This window comes from Tasmannia lanceolata, unplaced genomic scaffold (assembly GCF_043159265.1).
Source record: "Tasmannia lanceolata isolate RefF3 unplaced genomic scaffold, GAP_Taslan_0.1 ptg000004l, whole genome shotgun sequence".
Classification (NCBI taxonomy): domain Eukaryota; kingdom Viridiplantae; phylum Streptophyta; class Magnoliopsida; order Canellales; family Winteraceae; genus Tasmannia; species Tasmannia lanceolata.
Genome location: NW_027518681.1, coordinates 11,796,165 through 11,823,498, shown reverse-complemented (window position 1 = coordinate 11,823,498; position 27,334 = coordinate 11,796,165). Strand labels below are relative to the sequence as shown.

At 39.2% G+C, this 27,334-nt stretch overlaps 1 protein-coding gene across 1 annotated transcript in view; it reads right to left on the bottom strand.

Moving 5' to 3' along the window:
• The window catches only part of LOC143875497 (uncharacterized), a 47,462-nt gene extending 20,693 nt beyond the window's left edge, over positions 1-26,769 (bottom strand). Inside the window, exons 1-4 of the mRNA XM_077377062.1 lie at positions 26,409-26,769; positions 20,346-25,251; positions 19,868-20,056; positions 2,719-2,833 (exon numbers count right to left, since the gene is read on the bottom strand). Of these exons, the coding sequence (XP_077233177.1) occupies positions 2,719-2,833; positions 19,868-20,056; positions 20,346-25,251; positions 26,409-26,614 (5,416 nt within the window). The 5' untranslated portion in view covers positions 26,615-26,769. The remainder of the gene's footprint in view (positions 1-2,718; positions 2,834-19,867; positions 20,057-20,345; positions 25,252-26,408) is intronic.
• Between the last annotated feature and the right edge of the window lie 565 nt (positions 26,770-27,334).

The window sequence follows — 27,334 nt, the reverse complement described above, 5'->3', positions numbered from 1 at the left end:
CCCATAAAAAAAGAGAGCTGGGATTCTCATGAGGCATTACCACTCAGCCCTTAAAGTGCACCAAGGAGCAACGAAGCGTAATAAGGTGTATGCCTCACAGTTAAGTTGCATGGGAGGAGATGGTATTTCACGAAACTCAGACTTGACCCTTTTCCTCTCTTTTTTTCACTTCATCCTCCTTTGGTGTTTAACTGGACTGGGAGTTCTCATTTCATCATTCATAATCATCTATTAAGTGAATTTGAAGAGATTTGAGGTTTTTTCCCAAAATTCTTGTTTTGTTTCTTACCCGCCAACTCTCAACGGAATCAAGATTAGTCACTTCCGATAGATTTTTGTCAATAAAACGAAGTTAATAGTGGAGTAATTGGTGACTATTCATTAATTCAAAAAGGTAAGTAGAAATCCCTAATCTACCTCCATTCCTACAGTTTTTTCCTTCCAACTTGTGGTTTTTGGAGTGATTTGTGTTTTTTGGGGTGCGAGATGTCTAAGAAGAAAGACTTTGCATGGAGACATGCAAAAGAACGAGTGGGGAAACATCGTAGGCGTGGTATCCTTTGTATATTTTGTGATTAACGGTGCACAGAGGTACTAACAGCCTCAAGCATCATTTGGTATAGAAGTACATGGAATAAAATCATGCAATATTCACCGAAAGTTCAAGAATGATGTAAAATTGCTTTGAAGAATTTTAAATCCAAAAAATAGAAAAATCATGCAATATTCACCGAAAATTCTTATATCGATTCAGATGAGTTTTGAGCTGAGTTTTGAACTAAGTTTGGAGGTACAACAGCTGGTAGACCCGACGACAGAGATGCAGAAAATTCATTCAACTGATTTTAAAATTGTGTTCAAAAGGAACTCCACTGGAGACCGAAATTCAGGAACTAGAATTCACAAGAAAGTAACAGAACCAAAACTTGTTGAAAGTCTGCAATATCTATTGTGGACTGATCAATCACAGTTTGGAACGAAATTTGACAGATGTGAGCTAAATAATATTGGATCATGGTGTTGCTTAATCACACTCATTCAGCGAATAGAACAGTAAGGAAGAACTACAAAATTTAAGGAATCCAAGATTAACTCGACAAACAGAACTCAAATTGAAATGGAAGAGGATAGTTTTTTGTTTTAACAAAAAAATGCTAGCTACAAGGATTTTTGTTTTAACAAAAAAATTTCAGATACAAGCTCACAGAATTCAGCAGAAACTCGATTGAATCTACAAAACAATAGAATCTCTCTTGCACTGGACAAGAAGAAGAGATAGAGTTGAGAGAGAGTCGCTTGCATTGAAGTGGTCTCACTAACCAACAAGGAAGGTTTCCACAGATCCAAGGATCTTTCAAAACTCTCAAATTCTTTCAACACCAAAAAACAAAAACAAAAAAGAAAGGATGAATGGGTAGTTACAGGTGAGGGTTGAGGCTCTAAATACTTGCCAACCATGAGCCAGCTCATGGACAGGTAAGGTGCAGCTCGTAATGCGGTGAGGTGGTAAGAAAATGACAGCTAAGGGACAGCTCGTCCCTAGCTGATGTGGCAGTCTATGCAAGCATCCTCCAGTTGCATGTCAATGGCCATGTGACTCCTCTTATTCTTTAGTAACACACGTCCAAAATAACCTCTTCTTCACTCTCATGCATGTGTTCTCATCATTAGCCTCTTGAAGGTCTTGGAGTGCTCTTAAAACACTTTTACTTCATTCCCCTTTCTCTTTGTCTATAATCAATAATTATCAGGGTCTAAAGAGTAAGCCAGTTTGTTAGACAGATTTTTTAGACCCTGATAATTATTGATTATAGACAAATTTTCTTTGATTTTAATTATTTTGTTTGCAAGCTACTCAGCTGAATTGGTTCGGTTAATGAAAGATTTCAATAGCTAGGAATCTTTACAAAAACCCCAGGTTGAATTCAGTACCATGTACTTTATTTCATTTGGGAATGCATGTTACTAATAACTTGAATTAGAAACCATTACTTTGCTCCAAAGTTCCCAGTAGTTAATCCGCGAACCCTAGTTTTGCACTACACATTAATACGAGTAAAGCTAAAGGAAAAGTTGCCGCGCATCCTCACCATATTAGTATAGATGAGGAAGAGGAGTATGCTGATGAGAGTGATGCTGATGACGATGGATATGATGAGGACATCCACTACATGGGGGATGAGGATATAGACAATGGGAGGACAAAGACGTAGGTTGGTCATAAGTCTGAGTCCTTTTTTATACACCTTTTGATTTGTGCTTCTGTTTATAAGTTTTAATTTGCGTCATAGTATTTTGTATGTGGGAATGTAATGTAAACTTGTTAATCTCTCTCTACTATACATTATTTGGTTGGTAACCTAGTAATGATGGTTGGATGATGGGGTTGAAAGTTTTATTTTAATGATGATTGGATGATGATATAATTTGATAGTATTTTTAAAAATATATTTAAAATTTAAAAATATCATGAGGCTTACGCCTCACCTCACAAGAGGATTGAATGCCTCGCCTCATGGCTCCACTTCTGAAAACACTGGACATTGACCATCTCCAATTCTGAAAATATTTTTTTAAATAATTTAAAATTTAGCAAATCTTTCGTATAGAAACACAGCATAATCGAACACAAAGAATAAGTAGAGAACACTAAACTTCATGATCAAATAAAATGGCAAAAGTAGCATCAATTGGCAAACATAAATGAATATAGGCCACCTGTATGGAGATCTTGAAGTGTGCTTAGCCATTGTTCCTCCCAAAGAACAGTTACTGTCCCTAATTCATTAATCGCAAGTTGGATATCTTGAACTAATTTGGGGTAAAGCTTCTTCTGCATTAAATATAAGTAGAAACATTAGAATCTTGCATGACACCACTCATGTGATAGTTCAAGGACAGACGTGGATATGATAGACATCATGAGATAAAATTCAAAAATAATAGCGGAATACAAGCAAGCAATCAAAATATGAAAAAAAGACCCCACTTAATGATGAGTGCTCCATTTCATCAATTACACAAAGAAGTATGCTTGAAAACAATACAATCTTAAGGACGGCACAAACAATCAATCGACAGATTCTAAACTAGATATCACAGTCTCCAAGTAGACAAACCTAAAAACAAGAAAAAACACAAACCACCAAGTTAAGTTTCTTATACCAAATAAAAAAGCTTCTTCTGCATTAAATATGAGTAGAAACATTAGAATCTTGCACGACACCACTCATGTGATAGTTCAAAGACAATACGTGGATATGATAGACATCATGAGATAAAATTCAAAAATAATAACTGAATACAAACAAGCAACCAAAATATGAAAAAAAGACCCCACTTAATGATGAGTGCTCCATTTCATCAATTAAACAAAGAAGTATGCTTGAAAACAATACAATCTTAAGGAGGGCACAGACAATCAATCGACAGATTCTAAACTAGATATCACAGTCTCCAAATAGTCAAACCTAAAAACAAGAAAAAACACAAAACACCAAGTTAAGTTTCTTATACCAAATAAACATAACTAGCTAAGATACCAACAAGGTTAAACCATAAATATAGTACTAGTTTACATTTCCATCAGATATCCAGACATCAATGTTTTAACAATCGAGCCATAAGGATTGAGGCAAGGTACAAAAACGAATTGAGGCTGTTTAAAAGGTGTAAGACCTCTGAAGCATAGACCTTAGGGTCTGAGGTGTACTGAGGCATATGAGGTTTACCCTCAATATGCCTCACAATTCTTCCGGCAATTTGTGGAAACAGTGATTTTTAGATTCATTTCAAAAACCTTATTTAAACCCCGAGTAAGCAGGGGTATATAATACCCATTTCATGATTAAAAAAAACATATAATTCTTGAGTTCTAAAAGATGAAAGGTTTTACGGATTGTTTTTTAGAAATCTCATTTTCTTCACTACTGCTCAAAGTAATCGATATCCGTGGATATCTCTCATCAAGAGAAACCTTCCAATGATAGACTTGTTGGTGATTGAGCATATTTATTCAAAGGTGAATAGAAATCCCATTTTTAATAATACATAATTTTATTAATTGAAAGTAGAAAGCGACCGATCTGGTTGATACAACAGAAAAGGAACAAAGCTACAAAAAACAGAACAAAACAAGAAATATCATATAGATAGTGTTTTTCCCTTTTACATCCATTCCTTGTGTATTTTTTTCATTTCATTTTTGCTTTGTGGAGTATTTCAGATTTGTTGAGTTGTGAGATGGCTGAGAAAAGAAATTTTGCAAGTATGCACATGAGAAGGTTAGAGATCAAAAGACTCTCTCTCTCTCTCTCTCTCTCTCTCTCTCTCTCTCTCTCTCTCTCTCTCTATATATATATATATATATATATATATATATATATATATATATATATATATACAATAGTAAAAAACCCCGTGCGCGGGCCGACCAAGAACTGTACGAACCACGTCGTAGGTTGATCCAAACCGTCGATGTGATGGAACACAACATAAATAGGTTGTGCCCCAAAATCATTTCCATAGGCTGATCCTAGCCCTCCATTCTATAGAGGTTTCCATAATTCCTCTTAAATCGGATGGTTAAGATCACCCTATAGATTTTTTATTAAAAAACCATAAAGGAGGGGGGTAAGATTGAAATTATGTGGCTTTAATGGGTGCCGTTGTTAGAAAGCATAAAGGAGGGGGTAGGATTGAAAATATGTGGGTTGAATGGGTGCATTTGTTAAAAAAAGTCAAAAAAAGTGATGTGTAATTCTCATAGAATTTTCAAAATATTCAAAAAATTCTCTTATTTTCTCTTTTGCTATATAGTATATAGATATATATAATATATATAGACATACAGATATATATATATATAGAGAGAGAGAGAGACAAACACATGCGCATGCGCACACACACAAATATATATATATATATATATATATATATATATATATATGTTTATACACATATATAAATATACATATTTAGGGAATTATCTACGCTTGTGTACCTTGTCTTTTAGCATTTAAAGAGCTGTCAAAAGGTCATTACATTTCCCAAAAAGCTCCTACAAGCCATTTAAAAAAGAAAAGATAAGCTAGGACCATGCAATTATAAAAACATAGTCGTGCTGATATCATTTGCCTATATATATATATATAGCAGAAGAGAAAATGAGAGAATTATTTGAATTTCTCCCAAAATTCTATGAGAATTACACATCACTTTTTTTGACTTTTTTTAACAAAGGCACCCATTCAACCCACATATTTTCAATCCTTCCCCCTCCTTTATGCTTTTTAATAAAGGCACCCATTAAAGCCACATAATTTCAATCCTACCCATTTTCGGAATTATTTGAAAAAATAAATCATTATTTGCTAGCCACCTTCTCCAAAGGCTACGTCTCGCCCATCCTTCGCAATTGTATGTGTTCAGAGATTTGTCTTATTAGAGGTGGTGAAAAACTGCACGGAAATACTATTTCTTCAAAGGTGGCTAGCAATAATAAGTACCGAAAGAAGCTACCAATAATAATCATTAGTAGTAAAGTTTTGGAGGGAAATTACGAACAATGGGTACCTGAATATGACAATTACAGAAAAAACTACAAAGAAGAGGTATCAAAATATAACAATTACGAAAAAACTACTTTTCCTTAGTAATTTTTTGAGGATATTACGAATGTCGCACACCTTTAAAAATATTTACGAATTCGGGGCACCTTAAGAGGAACAACATATTATGGAAACAACTATAGATTGGAGGGCTAGGATGAGCCAATGGAAATGATTTTACGGGCACAACGTATTGATGTTGTGTTCCATCACATGGACGGTTTGGATCAACCTATGATGTGGTCCGTACAGTTCTTTGTCGGCCCGTGCATCGCAAGGGGTTTTTTACTAGTATATATATATATATGAGTAAACAGTTCCTGCGCTCGAGCTTAGATAGCTTATCTGCGCTCGAGTGCAGGAAACAAGGATGGGCCCACATTTTTTGGGTGATCCTAAGCATTCATTTGAAAGGCCCCATCATGGATGGGATGTGTACCAAAACTCAGCTCCATTGGATCATCTTAGGGTGTCCATTTGTGGGTGAGAAAATGGACAGGTATTGTTTATCCAGAAATCTGCCCATTTTTTCACCCCACAAATGGAAGGGATAAGTTGATCCAATGGAGCTGATTCTTGGTACACACCCCATACATTATGGGACCTTTCAAACGAATGCTTAGGATCACCCAAAAAATGTGGGCCCACCATGTTTCCTGCACTCCAGTGCAGATAAGCTTATCTGTACTCGAGCGCATGAACTGTCTCCTCTCTCTCTCTCTCTCTCTCTCTCTCTCTCTCTCTATATATATATATATATATATATATATATATATATATATATATATATATATATATATATAATCTTGCAACTTTTGAGATCAAAGGTGCACGAGAGGTATTAACCGCCTCAAACATCACTCGGTGGGTACATATCATGGATTAAACCAACTCACCAAGTGTATATCATAAATTCAAGAAGCACGTAAAAATTCTTTAAGTATTTTAAAGCTGGGAGAAAAAATAAAATTTTTTTTTGAAAGATGACATATTATATTAATATTATATAAAATTACGAGAAGTAGGAACCAAGGGTCCCCTTTACAATACATCGAGTAAGTTCTATATGATTATACCCGAAACCACAAACAACCAAAAAACCAAAAAACTTTGATTCGTTCCACTTCCTTCCCGGCATCAGAAAAAGCACCAAGGTAATTGATTGACTCCCTTCCAGAAAGTTTAAACTTTTCACAAGACTTACCTTTTAGTGTGAGCATTTTCCTAGCTCCAAAAGTAGCTGCTCAACCTCGCATGCAAAAGTCTCCACATCCGGAATCTTTTCCGCAGGGTTCTTTTTCCGACTAAGCATAGCTAGGGCTGTTCATTCGGTTTTAACCGAACCGAAGTAGCCGAAATTAACCGAACCGAAATATTTCGGTTACGTAAAAATAATAAACGAAACAGTAACCGAATGTATTAATACCCAAATTAAACCGAAACCGAAATATGATTTCGCTTGTTCGGTTAGGGCGGTTATAACCGAAAAGGAAAGCACAAATAACCCTCAACCAGTCAAAAAAAAAACCTAACCCTAAAATAAAAACATAAACCATTAAAAAAAATCAAACCCTAAAATAATAACCTAAAGTCCTAAACCATTCAAACAAAAATTAAAACCCTAAACCATTAAAGAAAAGGGTTTCACGTCACTGGCAATGGCATACCTCGATTTCGAACTCGGAAGGACAAAGTCACAAAGAGGTTCAAAGCCGGATTTAATCTGCATTCAAGAAACAAAATTGGAAAATATTTCTAGAGAAATAATTAGGAGTTGGGGTGTGAAGGCAGATTGGGATTTTTCTTCTGTTCCTTCTTTGGGAGCTTCTGGTGGAATTCTTGTAGCTTGGGATGAAGTGTGTTGGCAAAGTATTGAAGTGTGGAAAGGCTCTTTTTCCATTTCAGTGGCTCTTAGGAGGCTGGAGGATGAGTCTTTGTGGCTCTTCACTAGTGTTTATGGGCCGGTTCAAAGGGTAGACAAAGAGGTTTTTTGGTCAGAGTTGGGTAGAATCAGAGGTTTATGTTCCTATCCATGGTGCATTGGGGGTGATTTTAATGAGATAAAATCTATAGGAGAGACGGTGGGATGCAATCGTATTATTCAATGTACAAGGTCTTTTGCTAATTTCATAGCGGATAATGAACTGATCAATCTTCCTTTATCGGGATCAGCTTTTACATGGTCTCGAGGAGAAAGTCGAAGCAGACTTGATCGATTCCTTATTTGTGCTGAGTGAATGGCTATGGTGCTGGATATCCTCCAAAAGGCTTTGATTCATTCGGTTTCAGATCATTCCCCTATTTTGCTTGATTCAAGGCTAGAATCTTGGGGCCCGACTCCTTTTAGATTTGAAATTGCTTGGTTGAATTATCCACAGATGGTAGAAAGGTTGGGAGAATGGTGGTCGTCTTATCACGTGGAAGGTCCAGCGGATGTGATAATAGGGAAGAAGCTCAAATTTGTGAAGAAGAACATTAAAGTGTGGGTGGGAGAAGAAAAAAAACAGATTTTAAACAGAAAATTAGTACTGCAAAATAGAATGGAGGAATTAAAAGCTCTAGAAGATAGTGGTTTGGGAGGGGAAGAGGGTTGGGAAGAATTGGGTAAACTTAATCAAGAACACCAGGCTTTTCTTCTACACGAGGAAATATCTTGGAGGCAGAAATCCCGAATTAAATGGCTGAAGGAAGGAGACAAAAACACTGCATTTTTCCATGCTATGGCGAGTGCTAGAAGGAGAAGAAACAGAATTGAAGTCCTTAATGCTGGTAATGATTTGATCACAAATAAGAATGATATCTCTCAAGCCTTTGTTGAATTCTTCTCATCCCTGTACACTTTTGAGAATTTATCTCGTCAAATTCCGGAGGATGTGGAGTTCAATAGTTTATCTTTAGAAGAGTGTTCTAATTTGGAAAGATCTTTTGAAGAGGATGACGTGAAGGTTGCCCTTTTTTCTATGGAGAGAGATAAGGCTCCTGGTCCTGATGGTTTTTGCCTAGCTTTCTTCCAATCTTGTTGGTCTTATGTCAAATCCGACGTCCTTCGATTTTTCAAGGATTTCCATAAAGGTATTTCTCTTGATAAAGGATCAGGTGCCTCTTTCATTGCCTTGATTCCTAAAGTAGAGGGTGCTTCAAAAGTTTCAGATTTCAAACCTATTAGTTTGGTGGGTTGCTTATACAAAGTTTTGGCTGATCGTTTAAAAGTTGTTCTTCCTAGGGTGGTGTCCGATAGTCAAAGTGGTTTTGTAAGCAACAGACAAATTCTTGATTGTTCCCTGATTGCGAATGAAGCAATCGATTACTTTTCAAGAAGTGGTGGAAAAGGAGTGGTTTGTAAGTTGGATATGGAGAAGGCATATGACAGAGTTGAATGGGACTGTTTAGATTATATCCTCGGGAGAATGGGTTTCGAAAGTATTTGGAGAGGTTGGATCCGAAATTGTGTGTCTTCAACTTGGTTCTCTATATTGGTTAATGGTTCTCCTAAAGGTTTTTTTTAAATCATCCAGAGGCCTCAGGCAAGGTGATCCACTATCTCCTTTTCTTTTTGTTCTAGTCGCAGAAACTCTCAGTAAATTGATCCAGAAAGGTTGCGAGAAGAGATTAATTGCAGGTTTTGAAGTTGGTAAGAATAAAGTGGAAGTGTCTATTTTGCAATTTGTAGATGACACCTTGTTTTTCTGTGTGCCGAAGAACAACAATCTTTTAAACCTCAAGGCAATCCTAAGATGCTATGAACTGATAACAGGGAAGAGGACAAATCTGTTAAAATTCATAATCTTTGCTATTAATATTTCTTCTGCAGAAATTGGTTTGTTTGCAGAAATCTTGGGGTGCAAGGTGGATTCTTTCCCATCTTCTTATCTTGGTCTGCCTTTGGGAGTTGAAAGACCAAAAAAAAGTTTGGGATCCAATTGTGGATAGAAGTGAGAGGAGATTGGAAACTTGGAAGAGAAAATTAGTTTCAAGGGGGGGAAGATTAACTCTGATTAAATCGGTTCTTGCTAACATCCCAGTTTATTTTCTATCTTTATTCAGGTGCCTGGCTAGTGTGGTTTTGAGGATTGAGAAAATCCAACGTAGATTCCTTTGGGGCGGATCAAATCATGGGGGTGGAATTGCTTTAGTAAAATGGGATTCCTCTTCAAAATGGAGGCCTGGGTATTCGCAGAATTAAGCAATTCAACCTCACTCTCATGAGCAAATGGTTGTGGAGATTTGGAGAAGAGAGGTCTGCTTTATGGGTGAGAGTTATTGGGAGTAAATATGGTTGTCTCTCCGGAAATTGGGAGTCAGATGATCGGCTTGAAAAGAAAGGTACAACTACCTGGAGAGATATTATTATTTTGAGCCATGAATTCAGAAAAGGGTGTTGCTTCAAAGTCTATTCTGGAAATCGGATCAGATTTTGGATTGATGCTTGGTGTTCAAAGGACCCTCTGAATATTGTTTTCCCTGATCTTTTTATTGTAGCTGCGGAAAAGAATGTTCTTGTCTGCGATTGCTTCGAAAGAGCGGATTAGAAAGTGGTGTGGTGTCCAAAATTTCGAAGGAATTTTTCGAAAGGGAATTATTCTCTCTCATCATTATTTGATTTAATTGAAAAATGTTTTATAAAGAAGTCTGGTTCGGATAAAAGAATTTGGATGTTGGATTCGTCCGGATTCTTCTCGGTTAAGTCATTTTATGATCGGGGCGCTTTGGCTCTGAGGAATCCTTATCTGCCAAGGTTTGGAATTTCCATTGCCCTCCAAGAGTAAGTTTCTTTGGGTGGTCTGTTAGTTGCCGTCACATTCAGACTATTGAATTCTTAAGAAAAAGAGGTATGAGGGTAGTTGATCATTGTTCTTTATGCTTAAAGGATGGAGAATCAATTGATCATATATTCATACATTGTAGTTATGTTAGCGAAGTTTGGGGTTTGATTTTGGTGAGATTCGGTATTCGGTGGGTTTTTCCGTACTCTACTGATCAAGTTCTTGAAAGCTGGGACTTTGTTCCTTGGAAGAAAAAAGGCAAGGTTCTTTGAAAAATTTGTTTATTGGCAGTCTGGTGGTCCATTTGGAAAGAGCGTAACGAGAGAATCTTTAATGGAAAGGCAAAATCTTCCTATGGTCTATATTTGAAGATTATTGCCTGGCTATTCACTGGGCGAAAGGTTCTCCTCTCTTCTGCACGGTTTCTGCCTATGATTTGTGGGAGGGTTGGCAGATCATATGCAATGAGGCGTCTTCCAAATCAAAGGTGATTCAAAAGTGGGCTCTTCTTCCAGTGGGTTTTTTCAAGTTTAATTTTGATGGTGCTTTTTTTGGGAATCCGGGTGCAGCTGGAATTTGTGGTCTTCTTAGGAATGATAGAGGTGAAGTGGTTGGGCTTTTTCTGATCCAATCGGTATAAGCGATTCTTCTGAAGCGGAAGTAAAAGCGGCTTATTCCGAAATATTACATTTAGATAAACTCATCTTGGACAAGGTGATAGTAGGAGACTCGGCAAATGTGGTAAAGTGGCTTTCTAGTTTTGCTCCGCCGCCGTGGAGATTCCTCAATCTTATGGATGAGATCTCTGATGATGTTTCTAATTCGGCTGCAGTCTTCTCACATATTCGGAGATCGGCAAATGGCGAATCTGATTCCCTTGCCAAATCTGGGGTTAGCAAGGCTAGTTTAGAGTGGTTTGATTATCTCCCTCCGTAAATTGTATTTTCTTTTTCCTTTTCTTTGTATTTTGTGAACCTTCTCGGTTCCTTCCTTCAATATATTAATATTTCAAAAAAAAAGGTTCACCAAGTCTTGATTCCTTCTCGGATTCCTCTTTGTCTCTTCCAATAGCCGGAGTTGAGAGATCAGAGATGGCGAGATCCAGCTAAGCCGAGAATCACGGTGGCCGGTGAGTCGTTGACGCGATCTTCTTTCTCTCTGCTCAAAACCCTAAGGCCTAAACCCAAAAGAGTCTTCAAGACAGTCGAAACTCGAAAGAAAAATGAGAGAGCAGCCGAGGGCCCGAGGGTTTAGTGACTTTAGTCGATTAAAGTGATATATATTCACCTAATATTTTTTACTCGGGACAGCCCCTACCTAGTGATTACGCTTTATTGAGTGAGTTGGGGCTGTTCCAAGTAAAAAAAGGGGTGAATATATCATGTAACAACAAAATTTGGGTGTTGATAATTCCAAAAGAGAAAATCGAAACCAAAAACCTACGTTTAATTACGACTACTCTCTCTGCACTACAAGGTGTTGGCTCGGGGAAGAAAGGGTATATATTATTTCCCTTTGTATAGTAGCTTCTCCTGTCAGTGCCTCGAAAAAGGCCATGGTTTGGATAAATACGCAGTGGCGTTTGACACGTGGCAGGAATCGTCACGAATTGGGAGCGTGTAAATGGGCTTTATTTTTCTGTTGTTCCCCATCGTAACGCGTGTAGGTATGCATGTCTTCCTGCCACTTTCTTCCAACTTAAATTTTACCACACTAGTTCTGATATTGGCACACTGCCTTGGACTTACCACAATTCGATTTTCGGGTAAACCGAATTTATTTTTGACAGAAATGTAACCGAAACCGAAAACCGAAATCTTAGCAGATCAAAACCCGAAACCGAACCGAATAGCTAAACAACCGAACCGAAATAAACGACCGAATTCGGTTCGGTCGGTTATTTCGGTTATAACCGACGAATGAACAGCCCTAAGCATAGCTTCCAACCTCTTAACCCCTGACGCCCTATCTTCTTCCCAACGAAGAAGTCTCTCTTTCTTTTCGTCTTCCAGAGACTTGATGAAGAATTGATGCTTGTGCATCGGCGAGTGGGATTCTTTTACAATATATGTTCCGGTTAGGTTATAAAAAGTCTCTGGTCGGTTGTTGGCTGCCTCCTTAAAGAGTTTCCATTGCCTCTTCAGAAAAATTTTAATCTTTTCTCGTGGTATTGGTAATATTTTGGACGCCAGTTCCTCATTATATACCATGGCATGCATTTTACTTAAGGCTTCTTCCACTTCCAACACATCCAAGGGACACTTCCTAGATTGTCTAGGGGATGATGACCCACTCGGATTCTCCATTTCCGTCTGTTCTAACTTTTCCTTTTTTTTTCTTCTTCTTCTCTTTTTTTCTCTTTTGCTTTTACTAAGAAATGAACTTGTGTTTTGTTGAAGAGTGTAAGGGCATTTGGGTCATTACGTGTATAAGTGAGGGGTATTGTAGTCTTTGTACTATGTTGCCCTCTTTGGGGCTCTATATATACATCATTACATGGGAGAGCTCCTTAGTGGAGAATCTCACCATCTTCTCCCCCACTCTTCTTCTTCTTCCTCTCTTCTCTTATTCATTTTCCATTTTAACATGGTATCAGAGCAAGATCCTTTGGCAAGAAAGAAGAAGAAGAGTTTCAAGTTTCCATCTTCATCTATCTCGTCTCTCTCGCCGTCATCTCTTCCTCGTCTCGTCTTGTCTTACACCAAACCCTAAACCATTCTCATCTCCTCTCATTTGTTGTGAAACCCAAAACCCAAACTCATTTTTTCTCCTCTCTGCACCCTAACTCCATAACCTTCAAACCCCTTGTGAACCTCTAATCCCAAACCCCTCTTGTAAATATCATTTGTAGATCCATCCATTTCCCAAACAAAAAAAACAGGAAGATTCCCCTTTTATCTATTCTTTTCTTTTCTTTTCCATTTATAAGCTCCTTTCTTGTTCTTTCCTTTGTCCCAAATCCATAAATCTCTCTCTTTTTAGTTCTCAATCCCTAAATCTCCTTGTTGGGTTCTTTCTAGTTTCTTTACCCTCTCTTTATGGTTTAAATCATTTCTTTCTTTCTTTCTTTCATGTTTGGAGTCTCATCCTCTTCTACTCCATCCCAATTCTTGTTCTATCCCTCTATATTCGTTGTTTCTTATGGCGTTTGTATTGATCTCAAACGTGTACGCCAAGTGTTTGTTAAAATGTCCAAGAGGGATATTGTGTGTTGAAGGTAGTATTTTCATTGCAAGTTGAAGGCCTTCAGCCTCAACTTAAAGGGGAATGTTGTAGCCCTTACGTAGTTCCATTGATGGAGTGTGTTGCATCCTTGTTTTGTTGTTGCCTTGCTCTTTCCATAGTTTTCTATGTCTTTTGTGTTGATGTCAAAGGTGCACACCAAGTGTTTGATAAAATGTCCTTTTTTCTCTTTGCAAGTTGAAAGCATTCGGTCTTCAACTTGAGGGGAAGTGTTATCATGTAGTTGTGCTAGTATGTAGTTGTTGGTGTTATCTTTTTTTGGTGTTGTCTTCTTGTTGTCTTCGTTGGTAGTCTTTTTAGTTGGTTGTTTGGTTGTTGGTTTGTTGATGGACAAGGGTTGTTTGGTTGGTTGTTTGTGTGTATTCATTGTTGGTTGGTTGTGTTTGTGCCTTTATGGTTGGTTTGTCGGTTGGATTGATCGTGGTTGAGACTATAGTGGTTGTTGTTTAGTTGTTGGTTGGTTGGTTGGTTGTGGTTGGTTTGTGATCGTCGTTGGTTGAGTTGGTTGGCTTGTTGTTGGTGATTGGTTAGTGTTTGGTTGGTGTTTGTTGGTTCTTGGTTCTTGGTTGGTTCATTAATTGGGTTGGTTGGTTTGTTGTTGGTTGTTGTGGTTGGTTGTTGGTGGACTCGCTTTGCGAGTCATGTAATTGATGCTGCTTCTACATAGTGCGTGTAGTTGCTAGGCGTAGTTTTACTCCTTTGTTGTGGTTGCAGTGGCTTGCGTTGCAATCCACTTTGTTGAGGCTATATGCCCGGTTGTTAGCATTGCTTTTGGCCTTGTTGTTGTTGGGGCTATATGCCCGGTCGTTGGTGTTGCTCTTAGCCTTGTTGTTGTTTCTTCCAGGCGACATGCTGTGTGGCCGTCGTTGGTTGGTTGTTGTCGTGGGCTGATCTTTATATCGCCTTGTTGGTTGGTTGACCGTCTTTGGTTGGTTGGTAGGTAGTTCTTCTTATGGTGATGTGTTGTTCAACTGATATATACTCGTGGTGCTTCGTCGTTGGTCGTGTGCCAGCCTTTGGCATGCTCATTTTATTCGAGGATCGTTGTGGTTTCCTACCGAGGCGCCTCCATTGCTCGTTGGCATACGGATTTGTTCGTCGTGCTTTGATTCAGGGGGAGGCCCTGTTGTGATCATTCTCGTTGTCGGGCTGATTCGGGGGGAGCTGTTACTCTGGTGGCCATTGAGCATGCCATTCTATTCACTGTGGTCGTTGCTATCATTTTTTTTATTATGTATTTTATTATGTATTCACCACACCAGCTTGAGGGGGAGTGTTATACCAAGCTGGCTGTGTTTATGGGCTTATTGTACCTTTTTTTGTTGTATGGTATTTTTTAGTTGTTGGTTGTAGTTTTCTTTGTAGCAAGCTAGAGTTCCATAGTACATACACTTCAACTTGAGAGGGAGTGTTGAAGAGTGTAAGGGCATTTGGGTCATTACGTGTATAAGTGAGGGGTATTGTAGTCTTTGTACTATGTTGCCCTATTTTGGGCTCTATATATACATCATTACATGGGAGAGCTCCTTAGCGGGGAATCTCACCATCTTCTCCCCCACTCGTCTTCTTCTTCCTTTCTTCTCTTATCCATTTTCCATTCTAACATGTTTATTGGAAGGTGATATAGGAACATATCTACTTTCCAATGTTATAAATTTGGATTTCAGTTTCCGTTTCCATTTCAGTATCGGTCGCAGTGGAAATGGACACGTTTCAGTTTCTGTTAGAAATTTCAGTGAAAATCCAATAAAATCAAGGAAATGTATGGAAACTATGCAAATGATAGAATTTTAAGATGAAACTTCAGGAAATGCTAGAATAAGCACAAATACACAGTTAGAAACCATCACATAAGCAAGATAACCCTCTATAATGGTTTAAAAACAACAAACACCTGCTGAGATGCATGTCTGATAATTCAGAATGTTAAAGTATAAAAGATTAAATAATGCCTTTCTCCAACAGCTTAAGCTTTTGGAGTAACGGGTTGTTTCACATGTAACAGAGCAAAAGGTCTTGAGTTCAAACCTCCTCATAGCAAAAATCCACATGCAATGGCCAAACCCAAAAGAGGGGCCACATGTGCCACGTGTAGGCCAAAAAACCCAAAAGAGGGGCCACACGTGAGGGGGGAGTGTTAAAGTATAAAAGATTAAATAACGCCTTTCTCCAACAGCTTAAGCTTTTGGACTAACTGGTTGTTTCACACAGAACATACCACATTTCAAATGTGATTACATACACCACATTTCATAAGCAATTCACATAAATATAATTATGTAACACACACTTAAATGTAAATGGAAACATTCTGGTCGTTTCACATCGATCTCGATGGAAATTTAAAACCATGATACTTTAAGAGTTGTTTCTCCAAGTAAAGAAGCGGATAGTGGGACTCCCATTGGCGGCATTGCCTCCCAACCACCTAGGATGAGGGGTCCAATTAATCAGTTTGTCTCCACCAAAGCTTGACAGACAACTCTAATGTCTAGGTGGAAGGAGGAACATACTGGTGTTTGCAGAAAGATAGGGATATTTATTTATGAAAATGCCCTTTCTTTCAATTAGTCCATATTTTGTGCCTATGTGTGAGACGGTTACAGCATTCGGGGTCAACTTTAAGCCCCTTAAATGCATGAGATGGGGACATGAGTGCACTATTATGCTTAATTGGTTGATCGACGACAAGATTAGACGTTTAATCAATTTTCTTGTAAATAGTCCAGTAGGAACATGATTTCTAAAATCAGTTGATGAATCTATTAACAAAGGATGGGGAAGAAAAAGTAGCGGAGGTTATCACTGTTAAGCTTTTGGAGAAGTTGGTAAGTTAACATGGTACCAGAGCCAAAGCTCTTGAGTTCAAACCTCCCGGATAGCAAAAATCCACATGCGATGGTCGGCCCAAAGTGGGACCACATGTGCCACGTGTTTGCCAAGTGGGCCACACGTGCGGGGAGTTACAGGGCAAATGCCTGGGTTCAAACCTCCTTGATAGTGAAATCCACATGGAATAGGCCCAACCCAAAAGAAAAAGGGGCCACACGTGAGGGGAGGGTGGAGTTACGGGGGGTTACGGTGGGGCGATTGGAGTTACAGTGCGTAGAAGGAGGGTACGGTGGGTAGAAGGGCTTGCCGTAAGGGTGATTGGAGTAACAGTGCGTAGAAGGAGGGTACGGTGGGTAGAAGGGCTTGCCGTAAGGGTACGGTGGATGGAGTTGGCTTTGGGTGGAGGATTTGGCTTTGGGTGGAGTAGGAAGAAGATGGGTTGGAGGCAGGGGCGGTAGATGGATTTGGCTTTGGGTGGAGATGGAGGAGATGGAGAAGATGGAGGTTGACGATTGTCCCTAGGGATCGGAAACCCTAGGGCTCTGGTACCATGTTAACTTACCAACTTCTCCAATAGCTTAAGCTTTTGGAGAAGTTGGTAAGATTGTTGGTATCAGAGCCAAAGGTTTCGAGTTCAAACCTCCCAGATAGCAAAAATCCACATGCGATGGTCGGCCCAAAGTGGGACCTATGTCACAAATATCTCCGATATTTTCAAAATATAGCTTTTTTATCGCGACATTTTGACAAAACGACAAAATCTGGAACTAATCCCAAGATTTTGAAAATATAACGATATTTTTGTTTTTCTCATAAAATTTCCCGATAATATCGTGATATTATCCCTATATTTTTACGATGTTTTTATTTTATATTTTTCTTCAATTTAATATTTTTTATGTATTTTTTCAATAATTTTATTTTTACCTTTTTTCCGATATAAACCCGAAAATAATAATAAAATTTAATATATCCCGAGATTTTCCATTGCCGAGAAATTCCCGAGAACGACATTTGTGACATAGAGTGGGACCACATGTGCCACGTGTTTGCCAAGTGAGCCACACGTGCGGGGAAGTGTTAAAGTATAAAAGATAAATAACCCCTGTCCCCAACAGCTTAAGCTTTTGGAGAAGTTAGTAAGTTGACAATCACAAATAACCATTCTGAATATGTTAGTATAGGGAAGACATTGATGGAAAGAGAAATTATTAGAATTCGAAGTGTCGTTCACTGCATAGATTTGATTTAAGAGCATCATCAAATTGAAAGGATATGCATTGACAATTTAAAAGGCTAAGAAAGCAACTGAGTTCATTTATGAGCATCCATGGGTTCTTAACTTAATGAGAACCTATGTAAAGAATCAGGAGCTTCTTTGTCCTATGATAACATGGTTTTCCACAACCTAGCTAAGTAACATTACAGAGCTTATACAAGAATAAATCGGCTGACATTGCATTATTTTCCATTGGATGCATTTACTCACAATTCTTATGTCAAAATGGTTACGGGCACAAAAGCACGTAGTATTGTGTTATTAGATAAGTTATTTTGGCTACAGGTTGTGATGTAGGACGGATTAGGGAAGCCAGGCTCAAATCTGATGAATTTAAGCACAGCAGCGAAGATGAGGGGTAAAAGCTAAGTTTTAGGGGTATAGCGAAGGGATGTGGGATCAAAGAATATGGGATTGAGCCTATAGAATTGATCAGGTAGACTTATGAGGCTGATTTGGGGGACTGTTGGGACTGGTTTTGGTGGACTGTGATGATGATGAGTAGGGACAACCGGACCACTATAGTTTGCAGGGAAGTCAATAGGATTGGTTGTAATGTTCGATAGAAGGGGGAAAAAAGTAATGGTGACCGATGGGATGGGGAAAAGATTGGATAGATTTGGTTGAGGATTAAAGGCTGCAGATCTGATCTAGGACTGTTCTGGAATTTCATGGCAGAGCAAGAAAGGGCACGGCCAAGGGGACTAGTGTATCAGTTTTCTTGAATATTAAGGGACATTTGACTTTTCCTCCGCAAGAACTCTGCTATTAATGATTTCAAATCTCTTCAAGCCATATTCTTCTTCAACTGCTTCATATTTCTTCCTCCCCATTTGCCTTTGGAATGACCAATTTGACGTATATTCCACTTCTTGTCATCATTTGCAGTTGTGCTTCCAATAAATGTCAAACGGACCCATACCTTAGTCAAATTTCAGAGAAATGATAAATGTATCTGTTAACTTACCAACTTCTCCAAAAGCTTAAGCTGTTGGAGAAAGGAGTTATTTATCTTTTATAGTTTAACACTCCCCTGCACGTGTGGCCCACTTGGCAAACATGTGGCACATGTGGTCCCACTTTGGGCCGACCATCACATGTGGATTTTTGCTCTCCGGGAGGTTTGAATGAGAGACCTTTGGCTCTGATACCATGTTAACTTACCAACTTCTCCAAAAGCTTAAGCTATTGGAGAAAGGAGTTATTTATCTTTTATACTGTAACAGTATCTTATGTTTTTTGTCATCGAAATATTCTATATCCTGGCCAAGTATGTTGACAGTCTGGTTTTAAGGGGGGCACAGTTCACTGACACCAAAAAAGTGAAGTCTTCAACCAACTCCGGTGGTGAACGTAGGGATATGATATCAAATCATCAACTTCTTTTTCTTTTTCTTTTTCTTTTTTTTTTGGAGTGTGCATGTGTGCTGGGGGAGGGAGGTTCCATATTTCTCGTAGGCCACTCATTGCTGTCCGTGCCTTAATATTTCTACATTGTATTGCCTACTATGCTTGAACATCTCCAGATTATGAGCAGCTTATGACATCTTGGTTAGTCTCAAATACAGATGCCGGCTCGTTAAAGAAAAGGGTTTCCTGAAAAATAATTTGCAGGTTTCTGGCTGCTTTCACTTTTTGAAAAGCAGTCGGAGTACTGTGTCTCCCAATACCATTGTTTTCATTGATGCTTACATTCGGATAAAGGTATCGATAAAACACCCAATAATAGTATAAAAAGGAAACTCACAGACCAAGAAGTCGCTGCTGTAGCAGCAAAAATAATGGTTTAATTAACAGCATGAAACATGAGGATCATATTCTCTGGCCAACGAAAACTAGTAAGTTCCTAATCCAATCAGATAAAAACAAGGAGTCTTGAACACCAAATCCGAATGTACAAAATATTGAATGAAAGTAAGAAAAAAAGTTAGAACCACGAAATACTAAAAATTCTTAATTTGAGAAAGTCAATAAATCAAAGTATATGAAAGTGGTGACAGAATATATCTACCATTTGAGAACATTTTGCTCGAAAATGACTTATCCAAATGGATTCACACAAAAAGACAATAAATGATCTTAAATCCATTAAAGGGTTCCACCAATACTAAATATATAGATGGGACATAATTATATATTACCAAGCATCCCATTATGTGCTGAAGCTCCTCTGAAGGCTCCCCTTCGTATGCATTCACATCAACAAGCGTAGGGTACACTATAGACCAAGGAGATAGCTTGGCTAACATCAAGAGCAAGCCCTCCAATTGTTTTCTGACCACTTGCTCAGGATGAGAAGTTAGTCGAGCAAATAGCTGGGGTGTAATTTCCTGCAGAAGAGAACAACAGAGGCAATATATAATTAAACTATTATTTCTTAATGAGGAGTTCTAAAATGAAGGGCGCCCTTGCAAAAAAAGGGATGAAAGGGCGCCCCCATTGGTTGTAGATCACTGAAGTGCATTAAATGGGATGAAAAATCAAAGAACATTAAATGCATTTTGATGATTTACAACCAACAGGGGCGCCCTTTCATCCCTTTTTTGCAAGGGCGCACTTCATTTTAGAACTCCTCTTTCTTAATTTGACGCTCTAGAACAGCAACAAACTGAAGTATACCTGCCAAGGCAGTAGAGGAACTGTTAGAAGACCCGGTTCAAGTGTATCTCTTAACTCCACTCCATAGTTCAAAAGAATATGCAGAACATATAATGTCGCCCTGAGGGTGGAGTTTCCAGCCTTCTGCTTCACAAAATCAGCATGGCCGCTAGCCGAGAGACTTCTATGATGATTGGAGGAGGAATGCGTGAGGAATTTCATATAACCATGAGCAGCGTGTCCAAAAAGCGAAACCCTTCTTTTCCTTAACAGCCACCAAATATCAACCAATTCATTAACTAAAGACAAAATTTCATCTTTCTCTATCTCAGCCTCAACATAGAGGAAACACATCTGTAATTGAGATTTTAGTGTAGTGTAGGCAGATTCACCATCAGTGTTTTCCACTCCGGGTGCCCCAGCCGCATCTTGAATTAGACACACTACTTGCTGGACCAAAGACGTCACAGAGGTCTCGTGTTTCAAATGCTCACCAGAATAAGGCCAAATGATTTGGTTTTGATTATTCTTTTGGAAAAAATTTGCAATTATTGTTTCGACTCTTGATATCTCTTCTTCGGTCAAATGAAATCTGTCCGACTGAATCTCTGGAAGAAGAGCGGGAGACAAAGAGCATGACTGTAGAACAGAATCTGGTGTGGAAAGAGAGCCTCTTGCTTGACTATAACACCAAAAGGCATAAGACAGCCATGACTTACCCATACTGGGACAAAGAACAGTAGACACTTTGGTAGCTGTACCCACAATTTCCTCGATAATCAGACTATAATTTGCCTCAGACGTGAAGCTCTCATCATTGCATGTCTTGGATTCCAAAAAATCCACACGTATCTTGGAAAGAATACTGTCCAAATTTATGTTTGAATACTCTTGTTTCAGCCAACTCGATAGTTTCAAGCATGCCTTGGCCTTCAGCAATTTATCAGATTCAGAGACTATCATTGTTGGAGACAGCATAAAAGGGCCCACCAATGACCACAGATTTTTCAAAGCTTCTTCATGATTATTATCTGCATAATTTAGCAGGATATTCTCATACTGCAAATTTGTAATAAGAAAATCAGTGTGCTTTCCCTCATGATGTGACAGGAGATCATTTTTTAGAAAATCACTCAAACGATGTGCCATTATGAAATTTGTCTGCTTACGAGCTAATCTGATCAGCTTCTGACAGAGTTGCAGAGTAATTGGTGAGGTTGGAATCACATTACGATAAACTCGCAATATCTTTAACCATGAACTACAATCTTGGTGAACACTATTAATTGGAGCCTGCAAAACTTGATGTAGTGAACCCAATATTGATGAAAGTTTATCTTGGTTGTTCAGATCACAACCTTCTTCAAAAGCAAAGATACAATGAAGCTGAGTGGCATAGGCAGCTACCTCAGTCAACCCATAAAGGGAAACAACAGAGAGAGCTTCCTCAAGCATCAACTTGGCCTTTTCTATTTCAGGCACTGTATCTACCTTAGCATTCCTTTTAAGCATTGCCTGCAAAAGCATCTGTTCACTCCTCTGTAAGGCCATTTTAGGATCAAGTGTAAGCTCATTGCTACTTTTAGGTGTCAAATCAAGAAAGCTCCATGATGCTTGGATATCTCCTTCATCAAAGCGTGCTAAGGCATGAATTGCATTTATTTCATTGCCTGCCGTAGTTAGAGCACCAGAATAACTCTTCCCAGCATGCTTAGCACGAAGGGCCTGTAGTTCTAATAACCAGGCTTCCAAAGACTTCCAATCTGAGAGTGCTGAATAACTCTCAATAACACGAGAAATTGCAAATTGGACGCCATCAGAACCCATAGAGCTTAGTGCCTCTTCTGACTGTAGCAGGTGAGAAAAATGAGCAGCAGCCTTTTCATACTGCCCTTGGGCCTGATATACAAGTCCTGGCATCCATGACAAAGGCCCCAAGCTCACCATATCCCCGGAAATAATATGACCGTCCTCCACAAACAATGACGAAAATGCCATTGCCGCCCACTTTTGAAGACCAACCAAAGCCTCTGGTTCGTGACTCCGGCACAAGGCCAAGGCTGCATGCCTAAGGATCCTCAAGACATCTCTAGAATATCTGGCTCTAATATTATGGAGATTCTCAGCTATCTGTGTCCGGGGTTTGTCCTTAAAAGCCGATGCTAATAAGTGACGGAGGTCGTGTAAGCGTAATAGGCAGTAATGAATGGTTGCGGCGTGAGAATGAAGAGCTAAACCAGCATTCATCATGGGCTCACAAATGCGAGAAAACCACTCTTCACAGACCTTCTTGTTAGCCCGAAAGAACAAGGAACTCTGTCGGGTTGCGGCCAGTAAAACACAAGACCCATCATAAGCATTATACACATTTTTCTTCAGAGCCTCGACAAAATGCAACAATAAATGCATTGGTAATAAGTGAGCACTAGATGAACCAATATTTAAATTCCCTTCACTTTGTTCAGTATCTAGCTGCAATACATGTGCTACGTCTAAAAGCATGCGCTCCAAAGCTGCGAAAGTCTGGGTGGGCCCACCAAGGTTTGTTCGAAGACGAACAGATATACAATGCCTAGCTGCTTCATGTATGGACCACCAAGCAGCAGCCACATTGTTTACTGAGCAAATTTCATCCATCATAATTCCATCCACTTTTACATCCATCCATAGGCCATCTGGACCAAGGTTTCCTAGCTCTTCTAGTTGACTTGGAACAAAGTCGTCCTTCGTACCATGGCAGCTAAAAACTGAGCGTTGGATCCAAGATGAAAGGGGAACTTTCCACCTCTGTGAAATGTAACTCAAAATAGAAACAAGTTGCTGAGAGTGAAGCTTCCGAGGCAGCTGCTTGAGAGCAAATACTTGCTTCCAGTGCAAATAAGGTCTATTTCTCAAACTAATAACACCACGATCCTCAAAAGCACCACATGTGTAAATTGTAACTGGCAATACATTGGAAAGCACCCTCACAAACGCATTTTTAATACTAATATCTGGATCACCGAGTTTTTCAAGGACAATTTCAGCCACAGAGTATAAGTGCCCCGGATAAACAAGTCTTGCTTGTAGTAGTAGTTCCAAAGTTGATGCGACATGTGACCTCACTTTCAACTCTCCATCAGATGCTGCATCGAGAACTGAGAAAAGCAAGCTACTGCTAATACTAGCACACTCACATATATCACAAATATAATCTTTTTGTTTCACATCCTTATGCATAGTTATGATGGACCCACAGAAACTACGGAGCCACTCTAGGGCTTCAAGTTTAACTGTGAGAGGAGAAGAAACATGGAGAGCTCTAACAATGTAGACACTGTACTTCCTTAAAAACTCCATTATAACAACGGAATACTCATTCTTAAAATCAATCCAGCCTTGATGCTTGCTATCAATTTCAATAGAAACTGTTTTCCAAGAACTTTTAGCTATGGTCCACTTGCTTAAGTATTCAACTTCACTGAGCTTGTGTAATGCCCTCAGAACATGAACTTGCAACTCCACACATTCTTGAACGGGGAAATCAAAAGGATTCAGTTTTTCACAAACAAAAGATGCGAGTTTTACTGATCTCTCATAATGGGAAGTGGAAATGTCTATCTGGTTCAGCAAATTTCCACCAGTACCCAAACAAACACAAGCTAACAAGACTTTTAAATCAAATTTAATCAGAGCAAGCAACTCAAGTTCTGAGCATCCTTGGCCACCAACTGAATACACATCTGATTCACCAGATATCACACTAGAGACCCGAATACTGTCATGACCAACCCCATTAACACGATCCCTAAATTTTCCAAGCATGCCCCTTAATAACTCCAGCTCCTCAATTAACAAATCCATGGCCTGTCCAACAACTTCATTACAACGATGCTGAAGCAAGAATAGATAAGTGGCAGCGAGAGACCCTGTCACAAGGTGATTTGGATGCAAACGCAGCTGAGATAAAGGCGAATCAAATTGCAGTATCTTCTGAACAGACGATGGGAGGAGACAGAGCTTTTGTAGGGACAATAGTTGCAGATTTGTTTTTAGCATTCCATGCACCTGAAGGGATGGAATGTCCTCCCTCAAGCTTTGAAACAATATATCAACGGCCGCAGGATAATAGGTCGAAAAACTTTCACACATTACTTCAGCCAATAAAATCAAGCACCTCCATGATTCTCTTATCCATTTTGACCACCCGAATTTCTTGCCAACCATAGAAAGGCATGCCAACAATTGAGGGAGCATCCTGGCAAGGGGTTCACGGATTTGATCAAGTAGATTCATTTCTAGCATACCATAAGCTGTGACCTGCAAAACTGTCAGAAAACATGAGAGTAAAGCAAGCAACCGTCGGAACTGTTGTGGGGTCCCAACACTTCCATCTTGAAGTAGAACCTCCATGTCACCCAGAAACTTTGACAGCAAACCCAGTGAAAACTGCAAGTTAGTCAACCAGTGTTTCTGGAACTGCAAAAAATTATCCATTATAATGGACCTGTCCGATTCCGAAAGGTCTGGTACCAATGCCCATCCGAGAAGCAGGTCAACAATGTCAACAAAATGAGGCTGAAAGCACCGACTAAACTTGAAAGAAATTAAAGTCAAAAGACCTAGAAGTTGATGGAGTAGGGTCAAGGAGGTTCTCTCATCCTCAAGAAGTTCCTGGCATGCTTTGAGGATTGGCAAAACATATCGCTCAATTCCACCTGTATCTCCAATATTAAGAAATTCCCGGAGGCCTTCCAATGCCAATTCAACCGTCCCATTTCCAGCACTAACATCCCTAAGAAGGGGCAAAGCCCAACCAATGAATCGATCGACCAGACCCCCTGCTATAACATGATTCTGTCGCCCATTTGCTGCCAAAGGGCTGGAACACACTACAGAACACAGAGAACCATATGCAGTTGCTGCCAACTGCCTTACCGAGTAGGACCTGCAAGTAATTTCAACAATGACATGAATTCATTTTAAGCAGTTTCGTAAAGAGCACGGCGTAACTAACTGTGCTTGAAGGAAAGTTTCCTCTCACATACTATTGCACAACTCAAGGGTGCATTTCATAACTTCCTCAAGAATAAATAAGCCTAAATTATGATTAAATAACAACAACTCTAACAGCTTACGCTTTTCGAGCAATTGGTTTTTCACATAGTATGAGAGCTATTGCCTCACGACATGTCCTGGGTTCAAAACCCAACAACTACCTCATATTAAAAATCCATGTGTACGGCCAACTCTAAAGAGGAGCCACATGTGAGGGTGGTGTTGAATCATAAATGATTCAAAAACACCAACTCTAACAGCTTAAGCTTTTCGAGCAATTGGTTTTTTCACATGGTATGAGAGCTATTGCCTCACGACATGTCCTGTGTTCAAAACCCAACAACTCCTTGATATTAAAAATTCATGTGTACGGCCAACTCTAAAGAGGGGTCACATGTGAGGGTGGTGTTGAAGCAAAAATGATTCAATAACACCAACTCTAACAGCATAAGCTTTTGGAGTAATTGGTTGTTTCAGATGGTATAAGACCTATTGCCTCGCGACAGGTCCTAGGTTCAAAACCCAACAACTCCTTGATATTAAAAATCTATATGTATGGCCAACCAAAAAGAGGGGCCACATGTGCCAAGTGTATGGCCAACCCAAAATAGAGGGGCCACACGTGAGGGGGGAGTGGTGAAGTATAAATGATGACTTTAACAGCTTAAGCTTTTGGAGTAATTGGTTGTTTCACATTCATCTCATCTAAACTATTGAATTAACAGAGTTAGGGTTATGAGCCCTACACGAAAATAGTAATCACAATCTCAAGTGAATTAAAGAGTTAGGGTTAGGGTTATGAGTCCTACACCAAAATTGAAATCATTCTTTCAGAGCCTTGCTCTAAGCATATGATGTCATTATCTTTTCTTTCCATTGCATAGTCACTATATTCTACTGTTGAATTTTCCAATTTTTTTGTAACAAAGGCTTAATCGTGGCTTTAAAGGCCAAATTTCACATGTTTTTCAATTAAGAAAGAGTAGAATAGAGGGAATTGGAGAATAAAAAAAAGAGAGATAGATAGAGAGGGAGGAGGTTTCTTACTTGTCAGAGACAAGTTGGGAAAATCCCTGGGAGAGGAAAGAGGAGGAGTGGGCAACGAGTAAAGAGTTGGGCGGGTAAAGAATCGCTCGGTGGAGTGAGTTAAGAGCAGCGAGTCGGGAGGAATCGTCCTCTTCGGAATCGTCTTTGGGTAGGGCTACGGAGAGGAGCGCTGCTAACTGTTGTTGCTGGTGGTGGAGGCCTTGCATTTTGCATCTCTCTCTCTCCTGTGCGTACTACACGAACTTCTTATTTAAAGTCTGGGAGCTGATAAATTCGCTCCCTAAAAGTCCGTATCCACCACCTCCTGGATTTTTTTTCTCAAAAATGCCAGCTTCAGCCCTAGTTCGAAAATATAAACCATTCATTTGTTGGCCTATTGTTAATAGGTTTTCCTACTTTGATCTGTTATTATATATGGTGCCTTTCGTTTATAGATCAAAGGGTTAGTATCATCTCATGAAGATCATTTTATATGCAGGACCTATTTACATTGGGGCCCAACAAATGAACGGTTTGGATCTTCGAAAAAGTTGGTCGGGCTTTCTTAAAATACCCTTTGGGCCGTTGGCATACGCGGATTTTAGAAACTAAGATTTCTTCAAAATTGTAGCTAAGAGACAAGAGAAGAAGAGGACTAGTAGTCGTTTTTGACTTGTTTTTTACTTCTCGTCTTTCTTTCCATCAGCAAGAGAGTAGAAGATTCTCCTATATTTCCCGGTTTTTAAAATCGCAGGATGAGGGAAAGATTTTTAAAACCTGAATTTCTCACTCAAAATCCAAGAAACACTGTCAGGACAGCATACAGCAGCTTGATCATGAACCCTCTTTTACACTGTTTTCAAACTAAAAACTTGGATTCTAAAATCAGCGTATCCAAATGGCCCCTTCATGAATCATGACTTTATGTGGTATCGCAAGTAGGTGTA